Source organism: Anoplolepis gracilipes, chromosome 17 (assembly GCF_047496725.1).
Source record: "Anoplolepis gracilipes chromosome 17, ASM4749672v1, whole genome shotgun sequence".
NCBI lineage: Eukaryota > Metazoa > Arthropoda > Insecta > Hymenoptera > Formicidae > Anoplolepis > Anoplolepis gracilipes.
In genome coordinates, this window is record NC_132986.1 from 9,286,437 (window position 1) to 9,304,451 (window position 18,015).

The 18,015-nt window shown below is 32.5% G+C and overlaps 3 protein-coding genes across 5 annotated transcripts; 2 read left to right on the plus strand and 1 right to left on the minus strand.

Annotated features, from left to right (window-relative positions):
* The first annotated feature begins 11 nt into the window (after positions 1 to 11).
* On the plus strand, positions 12 to 6,820 carry LOC140675272 (succinate dehydrogenase [ubiquinone] flavoprotein subunit, mitochondrial). Of its 3 annotated transcripts, XM_072909591.1 has the most exons (12): positions 28 to 245; positions 311 to 421; positions 791 to 1,100; positions 1,248 to 1,534; positions 1,850 to 1,988; positions 2,071 to 2,239; positions 2,736 to 2,931; positions 3,204 to 3,401; positions 3,804 to 3,998; positions 4,475 to 4,618; positions 4,828 to 4,938; positions 5,298 to 6,820. In XM_072909591.1, exons 1-12 carry the CDS (start codon positions 198 to 200, stop codon positions 5,382 to 5,384), a joined length of 1,995 nt encoding a protein of 664 aa, XP_072765692.1. In that variant the 5' UTR covers positions 28 to 197; the 3' UTR covers positions 5,385 to 6,820. The 3 variants fall into 3 exon arrangements, with proteins under 3 accessions (XP_072765691.1, XP_072765693.1, XP_072765692.1); XM_072909590.1 differs by having other exon boundaries at positions 12 to 421; positions 5,298 to 6,819; XM_072909592.1 differs by lacking the exons at positions 3,204 to 3,401; positions 3,804 to 3,998 and having other exon boundaries at positions 12 to 421.
* A 357-nt stretch (positions 6,821 to 7,177) lies between these two features.
* Positions 7,178 to 17,994, plus strand: Sdha (succinate dehydrogenase, subunit A (flavoprotein)). The gene is made up of 9 exons (XM_072909593.1): positions 7,178 to 7,420; positions 10,331 to 10,757; positions 12,908 to 13,306; positions 13,542 to 13,710; positions 13,788 to 13,954; positions 14,451 to 14,677; positions 14,773 to 14,917; positions 15,010 to 15,314; positions 15,513 to 17,994. The coding sequence occupies exons 1-9, from the start codon at positions 7,355 to 7,357 to the stop codon at positions 15,597 to 15,599; spliced, it is 1,992 nt and encodes a 663-aa protein (XP_072765694.1). The 5' UTR covers positions 7,178 to 7,354; the 3' UTR covers positions 15,600 to 17,994.
* On the minus strand, positions 11,082 to 12,372 carry LOC140675277 (uncharacterized). Its single transcript, XM_072909597.1, has 4 exons — positions 12,224 to 12,372; positions 11,747 to 11,867; positions 11,440 to 11,661; positions 11,082 to 11,207 (listed from the first exon to the last, which is right to left on the minus strand). Exons 1-4 carry the CDS (start codon positions 12,370 to 12,372, stop codon positions 11,082 to 11,084), a joined length of 618 nt encoding a protein of 205 aa, XP_072765698.1.
* Positions 17,995 to 18,015: the final 21 nt, after the last annotated feature.

Below are 18,015 nucleotides of genomic sequence, written 5' to 3' on the forward strand. Positions count from 1 at the left end.
AATAATTGCAAACGTAAATGATATACAGATTTTGTGTAAAAATATATATTATATATATGTATATTGAAAATATTTTTTACGGATATTTAAATTTTTTTCTCATTTGTTTTTATTATTTGACAAATGAGAAACTGAAAAAGCTTTATTAATCATGACAGTTGTTAAAGCGCAGTCGAACCTAGAAAATATTTGCAAGGATGTTGCATCAATTGGCCAGTCGACTAATACAATCACGTGGAATATTTGTAAGGCACCAATAATATTAAATGCATTTTATTTTTCATTTGAAGTAAATGTTAAGTTTTTCCAGAAATTTGCGAGACAATCTCGTGTGACGAAATTCAGCAGAAATTCGCGAAGCTTTCATGTCAATATTAGTCCCGCGGAAAAGGCAAAGTGCGGTGTAGACGACAACAGCAGTGTAAAAACATTTAAAAATATTATTATTAAAATTTATATTAATTTATATTAAAATTTCTATATAAATATCCTTAATAATTAGCCTTCTAAATTAAGCAAAAAATATGTAAATCAATCAACACAAGTCTTTTGTCTGTAATATTCTCACATCTGACATAATTATAAATAATTTTATTTATTTTTATTCCTAGTTATTTAAAATTATAAATTTATATTTGAAAATATTTATAAAATTAATCTTAGGTTTTCTAATTGTTTATTTTGATTTTTCTTAACACAATAAATTATATTTTAATAATGCGACTTGGATTTCACTGAATTCTTCAATTAGCATATTGAGTTACTAACTTATTTGTATACTAATTTGCAGAACTATCCTCTGATAGATCATTGCTATGACGTGGTAATAGTAGGAGCAGGAGGCGCAGGATTAAGGGCGGCCTTCGGTCTCGGCAACAAGGGATATCGCGTAGCGGTGGTGTCGAAACTATTCCCAACCAGGTCGCATACCGTCGCTGCCCAGGGTGGTATCAATGCTGCCATCGCCGACGAGAAAGAAGACAATTGGCTCTACCACATGTATGATACTGTAAAGGGATCCGACTGGTTGGGTGATCAGGATGCTATACATTTGCTCACGAGAGAAGCGCCTCGAGCGATCTATGAGCTCGAAAATTACGGTATAAATGCAACAATAAAATATCGACATTAATATTAAATATACTACAAAGACTTCTAGAGAGAAAAAATAAAGAGAGAATTATTAATAATTAAGAATTAATTTATGTGATATTAAATATAAAATAATAAAATCATTAAATTCGCAGGTTGTCCTTTTAGTCGTACAGAAGACGGTAAGATTTATCAACGCGCTTTCGGCGGCCAGTCGTTAAAATTCGGCAAAGGTGGACAAGCTAAGCGAACCTGCGCTGTCGCCGATCGAACCGGTCATGCGGTGCTTCACACCCTTTACGGACAGAGTCTTCGTTATGACGTGCACTATTTCATCGAATATTTCGCTCTTGACCTGCTCATGGACGGCCGATGCTGCAAGGGAATCCTTGCATGGGAATTGGAGACCGGTCTTCTGCATCGATTCAGAGCTCATCATACGGTAAAGAAAAAATGGCAAGGTTTATACATACATTACGCATATTTTCTTTATTTAATTAATATATTTAATTATTCTGTTATTTGATTTATGAAATATATAAATGTAGTAAAAGATAAATATATTAATATTTTAAACATACTGTTTTGTTTTAAAGAAGAGGCTATATAAATATAAGAATTAATAAAATTGCAATAAATATAATTAATAAAATTACAATAAAATAACATTATTTTTTTTTTATTTATCGATACAACTTGATTACTCTATTTACTTTGTATAATTTATACCAATGTAAATACATTATCGTTTTTTTAGGTGATCGCAGCGGGTGGTGCCGAAAGATGTTACTTCTCCTGCACCGCGGCACACGCTTGCACCGGTGATGGTATGGCGATCGCATGTCGGGCGGGATTGCCGTTACAAGACATGGAATTCATCCAGTTTCATCCGACTGGTAATCTCAGATCGTCTGCAACTGCAGTAACAATTTCTTATTGTTCTCTCAGTTGATTCACCGATTTTTTTTCGAGTTACAGGCATTTATGGTAGCGGCATACTCATCACTGAGGGTAGCCGGGGAGAAGGTGGCAAACTTCTCAATTCCAAAGGAGAATTCTTCATGGAGAAGTATGCACCCGTAGCTAAGGATCTAGCCTCCCGTGACATCGTCTCGAGAGCTATGACCATCGAAATATTGGAGGGAAGGTTGGAACTATCTTTTGTAGTTTAAAAGTAAAACTATTTTTTGTAGTTTTTTTTTAAATCCAAATTAATAATGCAATAAGAGTCAAAAAAGAAATATAAGCTTGTCAAGCATGTCGCCTTGCATAAAAGCAGTAAGATATACTATTAGAAAGACATTTGTTTCACCTCATTGTTAATAACTATATTGATTCAAAAGAATTATAGTAATCAAAATTTTATAATTTCAATGAATTGCATTTACTGAATTATATGATATACTCTTAACACTTTGTTATGTATATAAAACTATAGAAATAATTATTTATTTTGAATAAATTTAAAATATATAAGCTCAATTACATAAATAAATTTTCAAGTTTTTGCTTAAGCAGAGTTTGTCACGGTAGATTTTTCATTGGTAATTAAATTGTTAGTTACGCGTTAGTATGAATAAATCTGGCGCACATGTTAGCAGCACATTTCTAAGAAAAAATACATCGACGTGATATCTTTGTAGAGGCGTCGGGCCAAAGAAAGATCATATTTATTTACAATTAACTCACCTACCCACTGAGTTGATACATGAGAGGTTGCCTGGAATTTCGCACCTCGCCTGGGTGTTCGCCGGAGTGGACGTGACAAAGCAACCGATCCCCGTAATTCCTACTGTGCATTATAACATGGGCGGCATACCTACGAATTGGCGTGCACAAGTAAGAAATACTCAGTAGAGAATACACATTTGTTATAATTATGTATCTTTAATTAGCAAAAAGCTACTACTCTTAATATTTTATATTATTTTACTTATATTGTTTCATTTAATTATATTATAAACAAAAGTAAGTTAAATATTCAATGATAATTTTGTTACTCGTATAAAAAGTAAATATATTTCAAAAACAGAAGAGATCCGATTATCAGCGTTTACGACGTAATTACTTGGCGCTGTAATTGCATTTCGATATAAATAACACGTTATCAGGTATTAACGCGAGAAAACGAAGAGGATAGACCGATCGAAGGTCTCTGGGCGGCTGGTGAGACTGCAAGTGCATCTGTTCATGGCGCTAATCGACTGGGTGCTAACAGTCTCCTAGAACTTGTGGTTTTCGGCAAAGCTATCGCCGATCAAATCGATTGTATCGCCAGACCTGGTGAACGTCACGAAGATCTGTCACCAGTAAGAAATTACGGCGCCTTTTAAAATTCTCCAGAAACACTCTTTATCTACATTTATCTCGATAGGAAAATTAACGTTTAATTATTTAATCAAATAAATAATGTATATCGTTATAGCGCTTTTTAATATTATATTTTATTGTTTTGATAATTCTTTAAAGAAAGAGAATCTTTTTAGTATATTTAAACGATATTTTTGTAACACATATACAACTTAATATTTTATTTTGAATATTATTTGTATATTATTTTAATAATTAATTTTGATGATTAAATTTTTCACACATTAAAATATGTTAAAAGCGCGGAAAAAAATTGCGTGTTAAAATCGTTGTTTAAGAAGATCGAGTTTTATGAAAATTAGCATTGTACATGTTTACATCAAAGAGCGATTTGGATGCAGGACATCGGTGAACAGTCGATTTGTCGCTTCGACGCGACTCGTTATGCGAAAGGCTGCGTTCCTGTGGTTGAGCTGCGCGATGAGATGCAACGTGCGATGCACAAATATTGCTCAGTATTTAGGACTTGCGATATTTTGCAACGCGGATGTAGGGAAATGACCCGTCTCTATACATGCGATTTACCAGACCTATGTGTAAGTCGATTATAATTGTTGAGAGTATTAATCAGTTAATTTAATAATTTTACATTAATAAATTTAGAAATTTAAAATATAAATAAAATAAAATTTACTTAAACATAAATTTAACAACATGAAGAATTTTACTCAAAAAATACGATAGAAAAAATATCAATACAAAATATTTATAAAAATGTAATAATAAATATATTTTTTCAATTCTTTAATAAGATTAAAATATAATAACAAATGAATTTTTTAAATACTCAAATAAGAAGTCTCAAATTCACAAATTTGCACATTGATATTAATTATTTAATAACTACATTAAATCTCTACATATGATATGTAATTAAAAAGTCTGATAGAGTGCGATAATTATATTGCTACGTTGCAGTTGATGGCGTAACGTATCGTTGCATAAGACAATGATACATATGAGAGATGTTTTATCTAGAGCCACACATACGTCTGGATCGCTTTTTTTTTAGGTGCAAGATCAGTCCCTCATTTGGAACACTGAGCTCGTCGAGGCCTTGGAACTACAAAACATGATGCTCGTTTGCATGAATGTCGTCTACGCGGCCGAGAATCGAAAAGAATCGAGAGGCTCGCATTTCAGGGAAGATTTCAAGGTATAAAGAAAATTTAGAAAATTTAGAATGTTCTAAATTTAAAGATAACACTATATTTTATACATATATTTATCTGCAAATAAATAATACTGCACATACATAGTTCAAATATTTTTGAATTTTTTAATACAAAATACGAGTTTCTAATCGATTAATATCGAGAAAGATTAATTTTCTATATTAATTTTGAATGCTTATTTCATTTCTAGGAGAGAATTGACGAGTATGACTACACAAAACCACTCGAAGGACAAAAAAAACGATCTTATGCAGAGCACTGGCGTAAACATACGCTTACATGGGCTCAGGAAGATGGATCGGTTGGTTTAGAAATATTTTTATTTAGCTATATAAATCACATTTAATTTTCCTTTACAAAAATCAATTGAGCATCTATAATAAAATAAAATTAAATCTACAAAATATATAAATTATAAATATTATTTATGTAAATTAAATCACTAATACATAATTTATAATATAATACATAAGATGATACATAAAACATTTAAATATAATTATTAATCTGTATTAAATTCTATCAATTAGTAGCTATTTTTAATTCATACGACAATATTTTTTTATATATAATAATTATAAAATTGATTTGTAAAAAATTTACTTTGTTTCTCAACTGTATTGTAATTTCTTTTTTATTAATAGAACGTTCTATTTGCAGGTTTGCATCTCTTATCGGCCTGTTATCGACACGACTCTAGATGAGAGCGAGGCACAACATGTGCCGCCTGCAGTTCGCGCGTATTGACTTGGGTCAAACAAATGATTAATTGCAAACAGGTTAATTGAAATGTAACGTGAGCTACGCGATTATGAATCTAATCGTCTTATTATTATTAATGTCACATTTGAAATCAAGCACAGAAAATCTGAGACCTAACAGAACAGAGAAATCATCAAAATTTATGAAAAAAATTTGTCATCTAAAATGCATTATTTTTCATGGATAATCTAACAATAACCACGTCCTACATTTCTCGGCCTTGTACGCAAAAGACTTTAACCGTGACTCATTGAAATCAGAATTAATTAAAGTGTTCGACGTCTATCAATATTGCAATGGAAAAAAAGTTAATCGAGATTGGCATTATATTTTTAATAAGGTAAATTTCAAAAAATATCTTTTTGAATTCTTGTGCATTAAAAACTGATAAAGAATGATATCAACGAGAACAGAAGGAGTTATATACACAATATAATGATCGATATTTCCTTTTTTTATTTTTATGCGAAAAAAGCATATGTGATTCAGCGTAATTTAACAATGTCATTTTATGTCAATAGCATCTTTGACGTATGTGTTAGTTTTATAAGATATAATCGTTAATCACAACTTTGCTGATAACGCACTTATGCGGTGATAAATATTGAATAAATTATTTATTGAAGATAAATTTCTTTTACTGAGAGAAGGTAATAATTCAATCACTTTATTCATTCTCTACTAAGCTTATGTAATAATATATATGTACATCTATTTACGTAAATCCGAAAAATACATCTGACAATCTGTCAATTCGCGTTATAATAAGCGTTAATCGCGCATCTGTTTAATAAATTTGTATAAATATTATCGCATTTGCATAGAATATTTATAAATATCTAAAAAAAAGTATTGCGATATAAAAATAAAAAACATCCTTTTTTTAGAAATTAAACTTACATCATGCGAGTTAATTTTGTAGTATAAATTGGCATGTAAACGTAATATGTAATAAATAACAAATAGATTCATTTAACGTGGTAAACAAGAACAAGTCAGTATAAAGAATGCGATGTTTAGAGCTGTGAGTGAAGTTGTAACAACAATCACTCCCACGCATAGTTTTATGTCGGAGTAGAAGTTATCGCTTACTCACTCAATAACTCTTTCTCATTTTAATTGCGTCACGCTTTTCGAATTATGTTAAATAGCCAAGAGAGATGTTTGCCATCTTGGTTAATCCAAAGAAATAATTTTTTATTCACACTGCATTTTTTTCGTCTCTCACTTCTCTTCGAAATTCAAACAGATATTTTACAGAAAAGTCTGTATTAATTCTAATTTGTTAAAAAAAATGCAAAAATCTATTAACAAATTAAAATTAACTGTAAATATTACATCTATATTATATAAATATTATATCTATTTTTATATTTTTCTCTTGTCTCTCTCTTTCTTCTTTCAATTCACAAATAATCATGTCTATAAAGCCAAATTCTTTTAAATTGAAACTCCCTATTCTCAAACAGCTAATATTCTTTAAAGTTAATTATTCTCCAAAATTGATAATTCCCATTAACTTAACATTTGTCGTCCAATCACGCATGCGTAAAATACAAGCGTACTAGTAAAGATTTGCGGTGTATGCATGCGATTGTAAGGTAGTAAGATTTCTATTCCGCACATGTGCGATTAGAAATCGGAGGTTCCCTCGATCTCATGACAATTCGGGCTTGAGAGAGTCCACGTTCTCGATCGCGTATATTTTCACTTGAAATACCAGAACGGACACCTTTCGATTTTATTTTTTGGACGCGTCTTGTTGGCAGCACTGCGCGCGCGCGGTTTCCGGCGTCAGTCGGTGCCGAGCCGCCGAGTCGTGCGGATCGAAGTTTCAGTCGGGGATACCGCCGTTCGTCGCCGCCACTTTACAGGGGGTTAGTCGCGTGCGTGCGGGTTTATCAGTGGGGGCGTATCTTGACGGGAATCACAATACGGGACAGAAGTGACACAGGATGAGCAGATTGTTGAAGCTGTCGGCGTCCTTGCTGCCGAGGAATCTGCCCGGGACGACGACGTTGGTAAGAACTTTGCGTTACAATAGAGAGCCGGACAATGTGGAGCTTAGTAGCGAATGAAGCTACTGTATTGTAATTTCGGTCTTCGATTCCCGGATTGTCGCGCGGGAAAGCGACTCTTGCGAGCGTGTGAGGAAGGGAGGGTCCTATTTTTCCGCGAGACGAAACCACGAAGTTGAGTCGGTTTTTCGGCGCACCTGGTGTAGAAGCTCGCCTTACCTGACCTCCTAGCCTAGAACCTCGGCGTTACCACGCGCCATCTTACAAAAATTCTCTCGATTTCCTATTACTCGCGACTTGCGCGGATCAGGACCCGCGACCTAGGTTAAGTCCATCACAGAATAGGCTCGCGAATTTTCTGGCTCGTTATGTAATTTTTTATCCACCGTCTCCGCGGTGGTGGCGACGGTGGTGGATGCATCTCGTCGCGGATCAATTACGTAAGATGCGCGCGAATGAAATACGCGCACCCGGAAACGCGACGTCTTACCGCGTGTTTTGCACAAACACGCGGCATCCCTCGAGTTCTCCCTCTCTCTTTCTTCTCTGACAGAGAGAAAGAGAGAGAGATTTATGAGTCTTCTTTGTGTATCCTGAAAAACTCATTGCAAGATAGAACAAATTTGTCTATTCCCATATGCTTTGGCTTACAATATGTTACGTCAACGAGGGCTGCTCACGTCTAACGGTGCTCGCGACTCAACATATAATAGTGCATCTCTAAGTCTAGGAATTCTTGATCTTTTCGTCAACATTCGATACTTCTTTATATGCATTTGTCTAGGTTTTGCTGGATAACTTGAAAGAAGAAGTGACAAAGTTTTTTTTGATAAACAATCTGTATAATATGTACAATGTGTACAATTTGATAAAAAAATATTATTTATATGAATATAATTATTTTTGTTTATTTATTGGTCAATAGAATTATAAGTTACATAAATGATATTGCTTTTGTAGACTATAAAAGATTAATGTGTGAAATTGATAATATAATATATTTGTATACTTACAAAGATAAGTGTGAGGATATATTTCGCGAAATCTCGTTGGTATCTTGAATTGATAACAAACATCGTTTTTATGTCTTCATTGTTACATTTTTATAATTTATGTTCTTTGAAAAAAAAAAATATGTCAAAATGAGAGAAGTAGAAAATTTACTACAAACATTGTGTATCAGTCTTGCGCGATTTTATCGGAATAGTGCCAACGATTCTGATGTTGTTTATCAAGATTGTGCTTGATAGCAGATCAGAGACGTGGTGAGAATTTTATTAAAAAGATATGAACATTTACGTTTGCACATGTTCAGACATATTGTTGTTTTATACGATTTAATTGTGACATGTTTCCACGATATCAACTTTGTTCAACTTTTAATGAGTAACAAAAATAGAATGACACTGTTAGCGCTAATAGTGTCTCCCCAAACGTGTCCTATATAAGGAATGAAAAAGTAAATATTCATCATTAAACAACGAAACTCTCTTCTTTTAAATTTGCAATAAAATAAAAAATATGTTTAAATAAATTAGAATGAAATTGTTGTTTTATATACAATTCTTTACGTTTTAAATATTTTTTTTTTTTCTAAAAAGCATTGAAAAATATCGACATTGTTATGCGATTTTAAGGTCGAATAGAAATTGTTACCTTTGAATACTCCTATATACAAAGTGACCGATGATAAATGTCAAGGAAATACGTTTTCTGGAAATATGTTGACGAGAATGAAATGTTGATTGCGCGTATTTCTATTCTATATATGCACACAATGGGTGCGTTCGGGGAGACACTATTAGCGCTAACAGTGTCATTCTATTTTTGTTATTTATTAAAAGTTAACAAAAATAGAACGACGCTGTTAGTGCTAATAGTGTCTCTCCGAACGCGACCTATGTAAGGAATGGAAAAGTTGAATTCCGCAATTTATATTTGTTTACTTCATTGAATGATTTCTCAGCTAATTAGTCAGCAGTCATCGGGTCCACATTTGTAAGAATAATCAATTGCTCGTTAAATAGTTTTATAGAGACATATATTATCAACTTTCTCTGGCAAGCTTATAAGTCTTTAACATTATAGTTTTTTTAAAATTACTATTTCCTTATCGAATGATATTTTTTTTTATATCATGATATTTATTTTATATCAAGATACTTCATTTAAGTATTTCATTTTAAAAAGAAAATTTTTTCCAAGTTTTTGCGCGGAATGCTTTTTTTTGCAATATTCTCGTGACATTTAAACGATATTTATAAAATAATGGCACATATCGAATGATATTTTTTTTATATCATGATATTTATTTTATATCAAGATACTTCATTTAAGTATTTCATTTTAAAAAGAAAATTTTTTTCAAGTTTTTGCGCGGAATGCTTTTTTTTTGCAATATTCTCGTGACATTTAAACGATATTTATAAAATAATGGCACATAAAATTTTATCTTTAAATAACGAATCTTGTACTCACGTTCATGTAGCACAAATTGAACGAACATAACGATCAGATGTGTATGTACACACGTGGTTGCAGTTGCGTGTTCGTGACTCATTATAAATAACGTGTCTTACATAATTCGATTCCTACAGGAAATAATTAGAGCTTCTTTAGCAATCATATATTGAAGTCATAAAACAGGAAACTATAGAGTGTAAATTCCTGCATCATTTTTTTTTTTTTTTTTTTAATAACAAAATTCGTGTATTTTTTATTATGCATATTTTTTTTAATCTAAAAAAATTTATATTATATAATTTTATAAGTTGAAGCTATGTCATTATAGTTTGACATAAAATATAGATGAATTAATTAATTAAATATTTTTTATTACTACTCTATCTAACAATTTCATTATTATTCATATATAATTTTCTCGTTTTTATTATCTCTACCTCCTCTTCGCAGAACAAGCTAGGACTGCCGCTACTCAGCAACCGGAAGCTGCATCACACGCCGGACGGCCGAGCGGCCAAGATCTCCGACGCGATTTCCAAACAGTATCCGCTGATCGATCACACGTATGACGCGGTGGTGGTAGGAGCCGGCGGTGCTGGCCTTCGCGCGGCCTACGGCCTCGTAGCCGAGGGTTTCAGGACCGCGGTGGTCACCAAACTGTTTCCGACAAGGTCACACACGGTAGCCGCTCAAGGCGGCATCAATGCCGCTCTGGGCAACATGGAAGAAGATAACTGGCAGTGGCATATGTACGACACCGTCAAAGGCTCAGACTGGTTGGGCGACCAAGACGCTATTCATTACATGACCCGCGAGGCCCCCAAAGCTGTCATCGAGCTGGAAAATTGCGGCATGCCCTTCAGCCGAACTAGCGATGGTAAGTGAAGATGTGGGTGATAATGTATGTGCGTTTAGACAGTGAAAAAGAATAAATAATTTAAATAAAATTAAAAAGATTCTATGTATGACATGTATATTCACAATAGAATTAATATAACAGCATAAAAAAATAGATAATGTTGCAAGAAAATATAAAGAGGGTGAAGACAAAATAAATTTAATATTACAGCTGTTTGATGCGGTCTTAAATTTTATTCATTTTAGAATAGTACGACCAAATTTTAGGACACGTGATCAAAATAAACTGATTCGTGTACATATTTCTTGATATTCTTGTCGTCTATCACGATTTAGTTTACATCTAAGAGCTCAGATCTGAGATATCTTCACTGGTCATAGTCGCGCCTGTCCCCGAGGTTGCGGAATCTGATTCCGCATCAGAATCGTCCGTCTTGCTTCTGGAACGCTTTTTCCTTTCTTTTCTCTTCTGAAACGCAAATAGCATCAAAAGATTATAAGAATAGTCAAAATTTAATTTTATATATCTGCCTGATGACGATATAAATAATGATATAAATGTTGACTTTTTGTTTTATACATATTTATATAAAGCAAATATATATAAATATAATATAAAATATATAATGACACATTATTCACTGAATATGTAATAACGTGACGAATTTTATTGTGTGAAAAATCGATAATTAATTGAACACATAAACCTCTTGTTCTTTTTTATTCTGCTCATTGTCCGATTTTTTCGAGATGTTACCGTTATTGGGTTTATTAATTTGCTGTTCACTCTTATTATTTTGCTGCGATTGTTGCTGTGCTAGTTTAGCTGCCTCCACATAAGGCATCTTCTCTATGGATGACATTTGTCGCCACTTTTGTCCTCCAAGTCGAAACAGATCTCTGCTCCTCACTTTATTATAATCCTATAATTTGACAGTAATTTCTTCCTCATAATATTTGCTACTATGTAATATTTGTTACGTCTGTAATTTTTGCGATTACCGTTACCTGTCTAAAATCTTGCATAAAGTTGAGAAAGGCGTTCGCGCTTCTCCACTGCTTTCTCCGCGAAGTCTTGCTACGCGATCTCGATCGCGAGCGAGATGTCCTTCTGTCGTATTGCCTGTAAGTGGAAATGCAAATTAGTTTTGTTCAAATATACAACCGTATAATTATCGTTGTTGTATAATTACATGAGAAAAAAATAATAATTAAATTATGTAGAAAAAAGTAATATGAATATAATAATTTTTGTGGGTGAAAAAACGTGAATTTAAAAAAAATTTTTTTTAATTATTTTTTATTAGATATTTTCTTAATATAATAACGTAATATCTAAAAATAAAAGAATATTTGTAATTTTTAGAACAGCTTCTGAACATTATCTCATCTGTTGTGTAACAGATTACATGAATAACAAAGTACATGTTTATCTAATTTAATTATACACATCATATACAAATCATAACTCTTTATGTGACTTACTCGTTTCGCGTGGATTTATAGTTGGGGGGGGATTTCGGTATCAGCTGATACTGATTACCGGAACCTACTTCTTGTGGTCCTGCTGTTTCATCGTTTCTTATGACTCCTGTTACTTCGTTATTTTCTTCCCTTCTGTTATCATCTTCCATGATTTAACAGTGATTTCGAAAGGTATATTTGCCCTACCAATATTTACTTATGCACCTATGCATTCTTACTTATTGGTAAGAATTGTAACAAGCAAGAATTTATCCCTACAAACGAGAAAATAAAACGCGATTTTTTCGAAACACTATGAAAATAACAAATTTTATCATTTGGTTGCTATGCAGTTGAAGATTGCTATCATCATATATTTTCTCTCTCTTTCTCTCTTGAACTTATTGCAATTAAATATTTTTGAAAAAATTAACTATTAAAAAGAAATTAACGATCTTTAAGATTCTATTCATCATGGACATTTTACATTGATAATAAATAATTTTAAACTTGCATTGAACTTATCTTTGTTAAAATTCATTTTTAATATGTTTAATATATGCATAATTCATATTTTTTATTTCACTTTTTTTTTCAAATATCTAAAGAACAAAATAGAAACTTAAGTATTTTACCTATTATATTAATATAATAAATTTATTAATAAAAAATAATTCTAACTTTGAATTGTAATTTTCTTATCAGGCAAGATTTATCAACGCGCATTTGGCGGTCAGTCGCTCAAGTTCGGTAAGGGTGGTCAGGCTCATCGATGTTGTTGCGTGGCCGACAGAACCGGTCATTCTTTGCTGCACACGCTTTACGGCCAATCACTGAGTTACGACTGCAATTACTTCGTCGAGTACTTCGCGCTCGACCTGTTGATGGAGGATGGCGAGTGTCGCGGTGTAATCGCGCTCTGTCTCGAGGACGGAACGTTGCATCGCTTCCGCGCCAAGAACACGGTCCTCGCCACGGGCGGCTACGGACGCGCCTACTTCTCCTGCACGTCCGCGCACACCTGCACCGGCGATGGCACTGCCATGGTCTCCAGGGCCAATCTACCCAACCAGGACCTTGAATTTGTACAATTTCATCCCACAGGTACATCAGTCATTGCATCAGAATTATATCATTCTAACATTTTTAAAAATATTTTTAAATAATGAGGCAATTTCTAAGAATTGCAATAACTATGACAATTAATAAGAAATCAAATATTGAAATTTTCAAAAGTGTTAAATATTTTTAAGAAAATAAATTTTACACTTTTAATTAAATTAATCATATTTTCTTAGTTTCTAAATACGAATTACAGAAATTATATTTTTATCCGCAGGTATTTATGGCGCCGGATGTCTAATTACGGAAGGCAGTCGCGGCGAAGGCGGTTATTTGATAAACAGCGAAGGTGAAAGATTCATGGAACGTTACGCGCCGGTAGCGAAAGATTTAGCCTCGCGAGATGTAGTGTCTAGATCTATGACAATAGAGATTAGAGAGGGCAGGTGAGTCATCATCCGTCGAGATTCTGTCGCATCTTTGGAAATATTCGTGTAAATATAGTTTCTTTTTCTTCGCTTAGAGGCGTCGGACCGGAGAAGGATCACATTTACTTGCAGTTACACCACCTGCCAGCTGAACAACTTGCCGCTCGATTGCCGGGAATTTCGGAGACGGCGATGATATTCGCTGGTGTCGACGTGACTCGGGAGCCCATTCCCGTTTTACCCACTGTTCATTATAATATGGGTACGTAAATTTAATTATTTCCTTTTTAGAATTAGTTTTAATTTTGAAAAGAAAAAAGTAGTTTTAATTATATTTTATTATCTCAGTATATTAAAAAATTGAGAAAAATATTTGTACATAGATTATAGTGTACATAATGTCATATATCTGCAACAATTAGTGAAAAAGAAAAGTAAATTTAATTCTGCCTTTGTGATAAAATGTAGAATTTAATTAAAGCATACCATAAATTTTCCTCTATGTTAATATACGATGACTCCAATGTCTGAAATCATCAAAGAACTTAGACACACATTGCGATGACGTCAACATTGGAAATATTATGGTTGAGTTTCTTCTTAGATAGAAAATATTTTAAATTGCAACTATGTCAAAACATAAGAATATAGTTTTTTTTTTTTTTTTTTACAAAATTGATGTAAATTACATTATTTAGGATCATTCTGTAACTTCTACACATTAAGATTAATCTGTAATATAACGCTCGAAATTGCAGGAGGTGTACCGACAAACTATAAGGGTCAGGTGTTAACCAGAGAAAACAATGAGGATAAAGTAGTACCGGGATTGTACGCATGTGGCGAAGCAGGTTGTGCATCTGTTCATGGCGCTAATCGACTAGGCGCTAATTCTCTGTTAGATTTAGTCGTATTCGGTCGTGCTTGTGCTAAAACTATCGCCCAAGAAAATAAGCCTGGCGAGACGATTGGATCTCTCAAGCCTGTGAGTGGTACTATTATTTCGAGTATATTTTTTTTAAGTTGCAAGTTACAAGTTTATAAATATAAATTACATTTGACTTTTAATTGTGTTTTTAGAACGCGGGCGAAGAGACGGTAGCTAACTTAGATTCGATCAGAAACGCCAACGGCACCATATCTACCGCGGAATTGCGACTGACGATGCAAAAAACCATGCAGACACACGCGGCGGTATTTAGAGAAGCTCAGATCTTGCATGAAGGTAAGAAAAACATTGCGCGCTTATGTTATCGCACACACAACTGCACCCTTAATTTACGAACATTGCATAACATCGTTATGACATTTTTTCAGGCTATCGAAAGATGATCGATCTCTACAAGAAACTCGACGAATTAAAGGTCGCGGACAGATCTCTAATATGGAATTCTGATCTGATAGAGACGTTAGAGCTGCAAAATCTTATGATCAACGCGATGCAGACCATTGTAGGGGCAGAGAACAGAAAGGAAAGCCGTGGCGCGCATGCTCGTGAAGATTACAAGGACAGAATTGATGAGTACGACTACAGTAAACCGCTTGAAAACCAGCAACCGAAACCGTTTGATCAACATTGGAGGAAGCATACGCTATCGAAGATCAATCTGAGAACGGGAGAGGTATTTTTTACGTTTATTCATACATTGAACTATTAAGATTTAGAAATGATTTAATTTATAAATAATTGTTAGCCGTAGATCCTCTTAATTTATATTTACACGTAATGTTTATACATCAATAATTGAATTTTTATTATTACTTTATATCGTGATACTTTCAATTTTAATATTTATTTTTTTATTTTATTCACATTTAAGGTATCTCTCGACTACAGACCGGTGATCGACGTTACTCTCAACGAACAGGAATGCGCCACAGTTCCACCAGCGATTCGTTCCTATTAAATCAATTCTATAAATAGAATATTAAAAACCATCGCCTTAGAACTCTCAATGATCGCCACCAAATTTTGATAGGCGCACGATTCTCGATGCTGTTTAAATAATCACACTTTTTTTAGACCTAAGTAGTGCAACGAGAATCGTCGCTGCAGCGATCTTTGTTCTACTACTACTGTGCGCAGCAAAGATATTAATTTATTTCACACGTACATATTACACATATAAACTTGATAGTGCGCCAAAGTTGATTCTTGTCATCGCTTGCGTCGTAAGTCGCGAGCAGGATTAGTGGTCCTTGTAGGATGTTGAGATTATTCTCTTTTCGTCTTGTATAGAGGAGTTTGTTCGATCTCGCTCAGAGGAATCAGTAGCTTCAGTAAAACATAAAACAATAATCGAAATCAGAACAACGCGATAACAGAGGAACTCGGATATAAAATATGAACATTTTGAGAAAAAATGTTTTTTCTTTCCTCCTGTAATGTAATATATATCTGGTTACGTATCGCGATGTTTTGCGCTCAAGCCACAGTATAACGTACTCTCGCGTGCAACACCAGTGAAGAATTTTACGTAATATCGAGTAATGCTATTATACTTGTGGATTACAAATTGTTGTACAATAAAACTCTTGTAAATTTTGATAAAGACTTATAAAAGATATTCAAACTCTCTGCTGGTAGGAGTTTCTTGAATTAATTACTTCTTTTTTGTGCAAATGTTTATCGTGTGATCATTAACTTTTTTAATTTTTATTAACGGAACGTTGGTATTCTATAAAGTATTGCACGCGATAGTATTTTTAACACTGTACTGCTATTATTATATCGTTTTCGATGTTGATTTTATGTTTATTGTAGCTATTTATATTTTTTGACATAACAGAGATATACAGAATTATTTAAAAGATTTATATTTAAATGTTACTCTTCATGATATGTACTTTTTTTTGCAAATTAGTGAAAATTAATATTATTTGTACTTTTTCGTTTGAAAAATGTTTGAATCATTAAAATTTACAGACGTTACCTATGTCTGAAAGTGATAACGATCACATAAATAATTCGTAAAATAACATTATTTAATATTATTCTTGTTGCGGCTGAAGACTTAAATATTTTATATATAAGATGATAACGTAGAAGCAATATTAATTTTTGTATAATTTTATAAAACTAAAGACTAATACATTTATTATTTATCATGTAAAATTATCTTAAAAAAAATACATTGCATCTTTTTAAAATAATTTTTTTATTAGATTTTGTTATACTTCACTGGAGTTAGATAAGAATAAGTGATAAAGAATAATGAATATTAAAATATAAGTGTGTGGTATTTTTATCTTATCAATTAAAGCTGTGCTTCTATGTTCTCATTCTACTGATATTAAAAAAGTAAAAAGTGAGTTTGAGTATAAATATATTAAATGATATAAAAACCATAAAAATAATATTAAAACTACAAATATATAAAATATAAAAATCTGTATAATTATCTGTAAAAAGATAGTGTGAGCGTGCTGCTTGGCATGGTGAAAATGTACATAAATTGTGAAAAATGTCAATAAACCGATAAAATTTTTTTCAACTAAATACTAAATGATTCACTACAACGCAGTGAGTTATTTAAAATATATATTATATATGCAAACGACGCACAAATTATAACATATATTGGATTGTGAAATAATAATCTTGAGACTATTTTAAATAAAATTATTTTGCCGCGACATACATATAATAACATATATAAAAGTTATAGAAAATATGATAAAAAGAAAGACACTAAAATATCGATTTATTTCTAAATCTATACTTATGGAAGGATGATTAACAGAATAAAACAGATAAAAGGAAAAAGGTTTGCATTAACAAGTCACAATAGATTTTTGTAAGTATTTATTAAACCCATACTTTTGCAGTATTTGTCATAAATAAGAAGTTCACAGATTAAATAAAAACTACTATCGAGGACATTTTCTAAAGCATTAAACTAAAGCTCGCTGCCGAGCTAATACTCTAGAAAAGTTTTTACACATTACAGTTTAATTTAATTAATTAAATGAGGATGCATTTTGATGAGCATGTACTTGCACTCGCAATATATATATATAGATATAGTATATACGCTGCCGAGAAAAGTCGGTAAACGTCTTTTTGTTCCTAATCTCGCTATTAAAAAAAAAAAAAAAAAAAAAAAAAAAAAAAAAAAAAAGGCGGGTCTTTCGGCACGGAATTCTTATAAAACAACGATTAAAAATCCGAAAATTATTGGCACGACGTAAATGCTTTCCAAAATGTAACTCGACACAAGTATCCTGCAAGTGTCGATTAATAGCATAAGATAAAAGCACTCATTTATAGATTAGTACATTAAAATATTCGCAAAATAAACAGTTATAATTAAATAATTATTA

Excerpts from the sequence above, each read along its gene's own strand:
- LOC140675272 (XM_072909590.1), top strand. The coding sequence starts at position 152 with ATGACAGTTGTTAAAGCGCAGTCGAACCTAGAAAATATTTGCAAGGAT. Across the intron at positions 1,101-1,247 it reads CTATGAGCTCGAAAATTACG|GTTGTCCTTTTAGTCGTACA; the intron begins GTATAAATGCAA and ends TTAAATTCGCAG. Across the intron at positions 1,535-1,849 it reads GATTCAGAGCTCATCATACG|GTGATCGCAGCGGGTGGTGC; the intron begins GTAAAGAAAAAA and ends TCGTTTTTTTAG.
- LOC140675277 (XM_072909597.1), bottom strand. The coding sequence starts at position 12,372 with ATGGAAGATGATAACAGAAGGGAAGAAAATAACGAAGTAACAGGAGTC. Across the intron at positions 11,868-12,223 it reads TATAAATCCACGCGAAACGA|TTACAGGCAATACGACAGAA; the intron begins GTAAGTCACATA and ends TTGCATTTCCAC. Across the intron at positions 11,662-11,746 it reads TTATGCAAGATTTTAGACAG|GATTATAATAAAGTGAGGAG; the intron begins GTAACGGTAATC and ends GTCAAATTATAG.
- Sdha (XM_072909593.1), top strand. The coding sequence starts at position 7,355 with ATGAGCAGATTGTTGAAGCTGTCGGCGTCCTTGCTGCCGAGGAATCTG. Across the intron at positions 13,955-14,450 it reads CACTGTTCATTATAATATGG|GAGGTGTACCGACAAACTAT; the intron begins GTACGTAAATTT and ends TCGAAATTGCAG. Across the intron at positions 14,678-14,772 it reads CGATTGGATCTCTCAAGCCT|AACGCGGGCGAAGAGACGGT; the intron begins GTGAGTGGTACT and ends TTGTGTTTTTAG.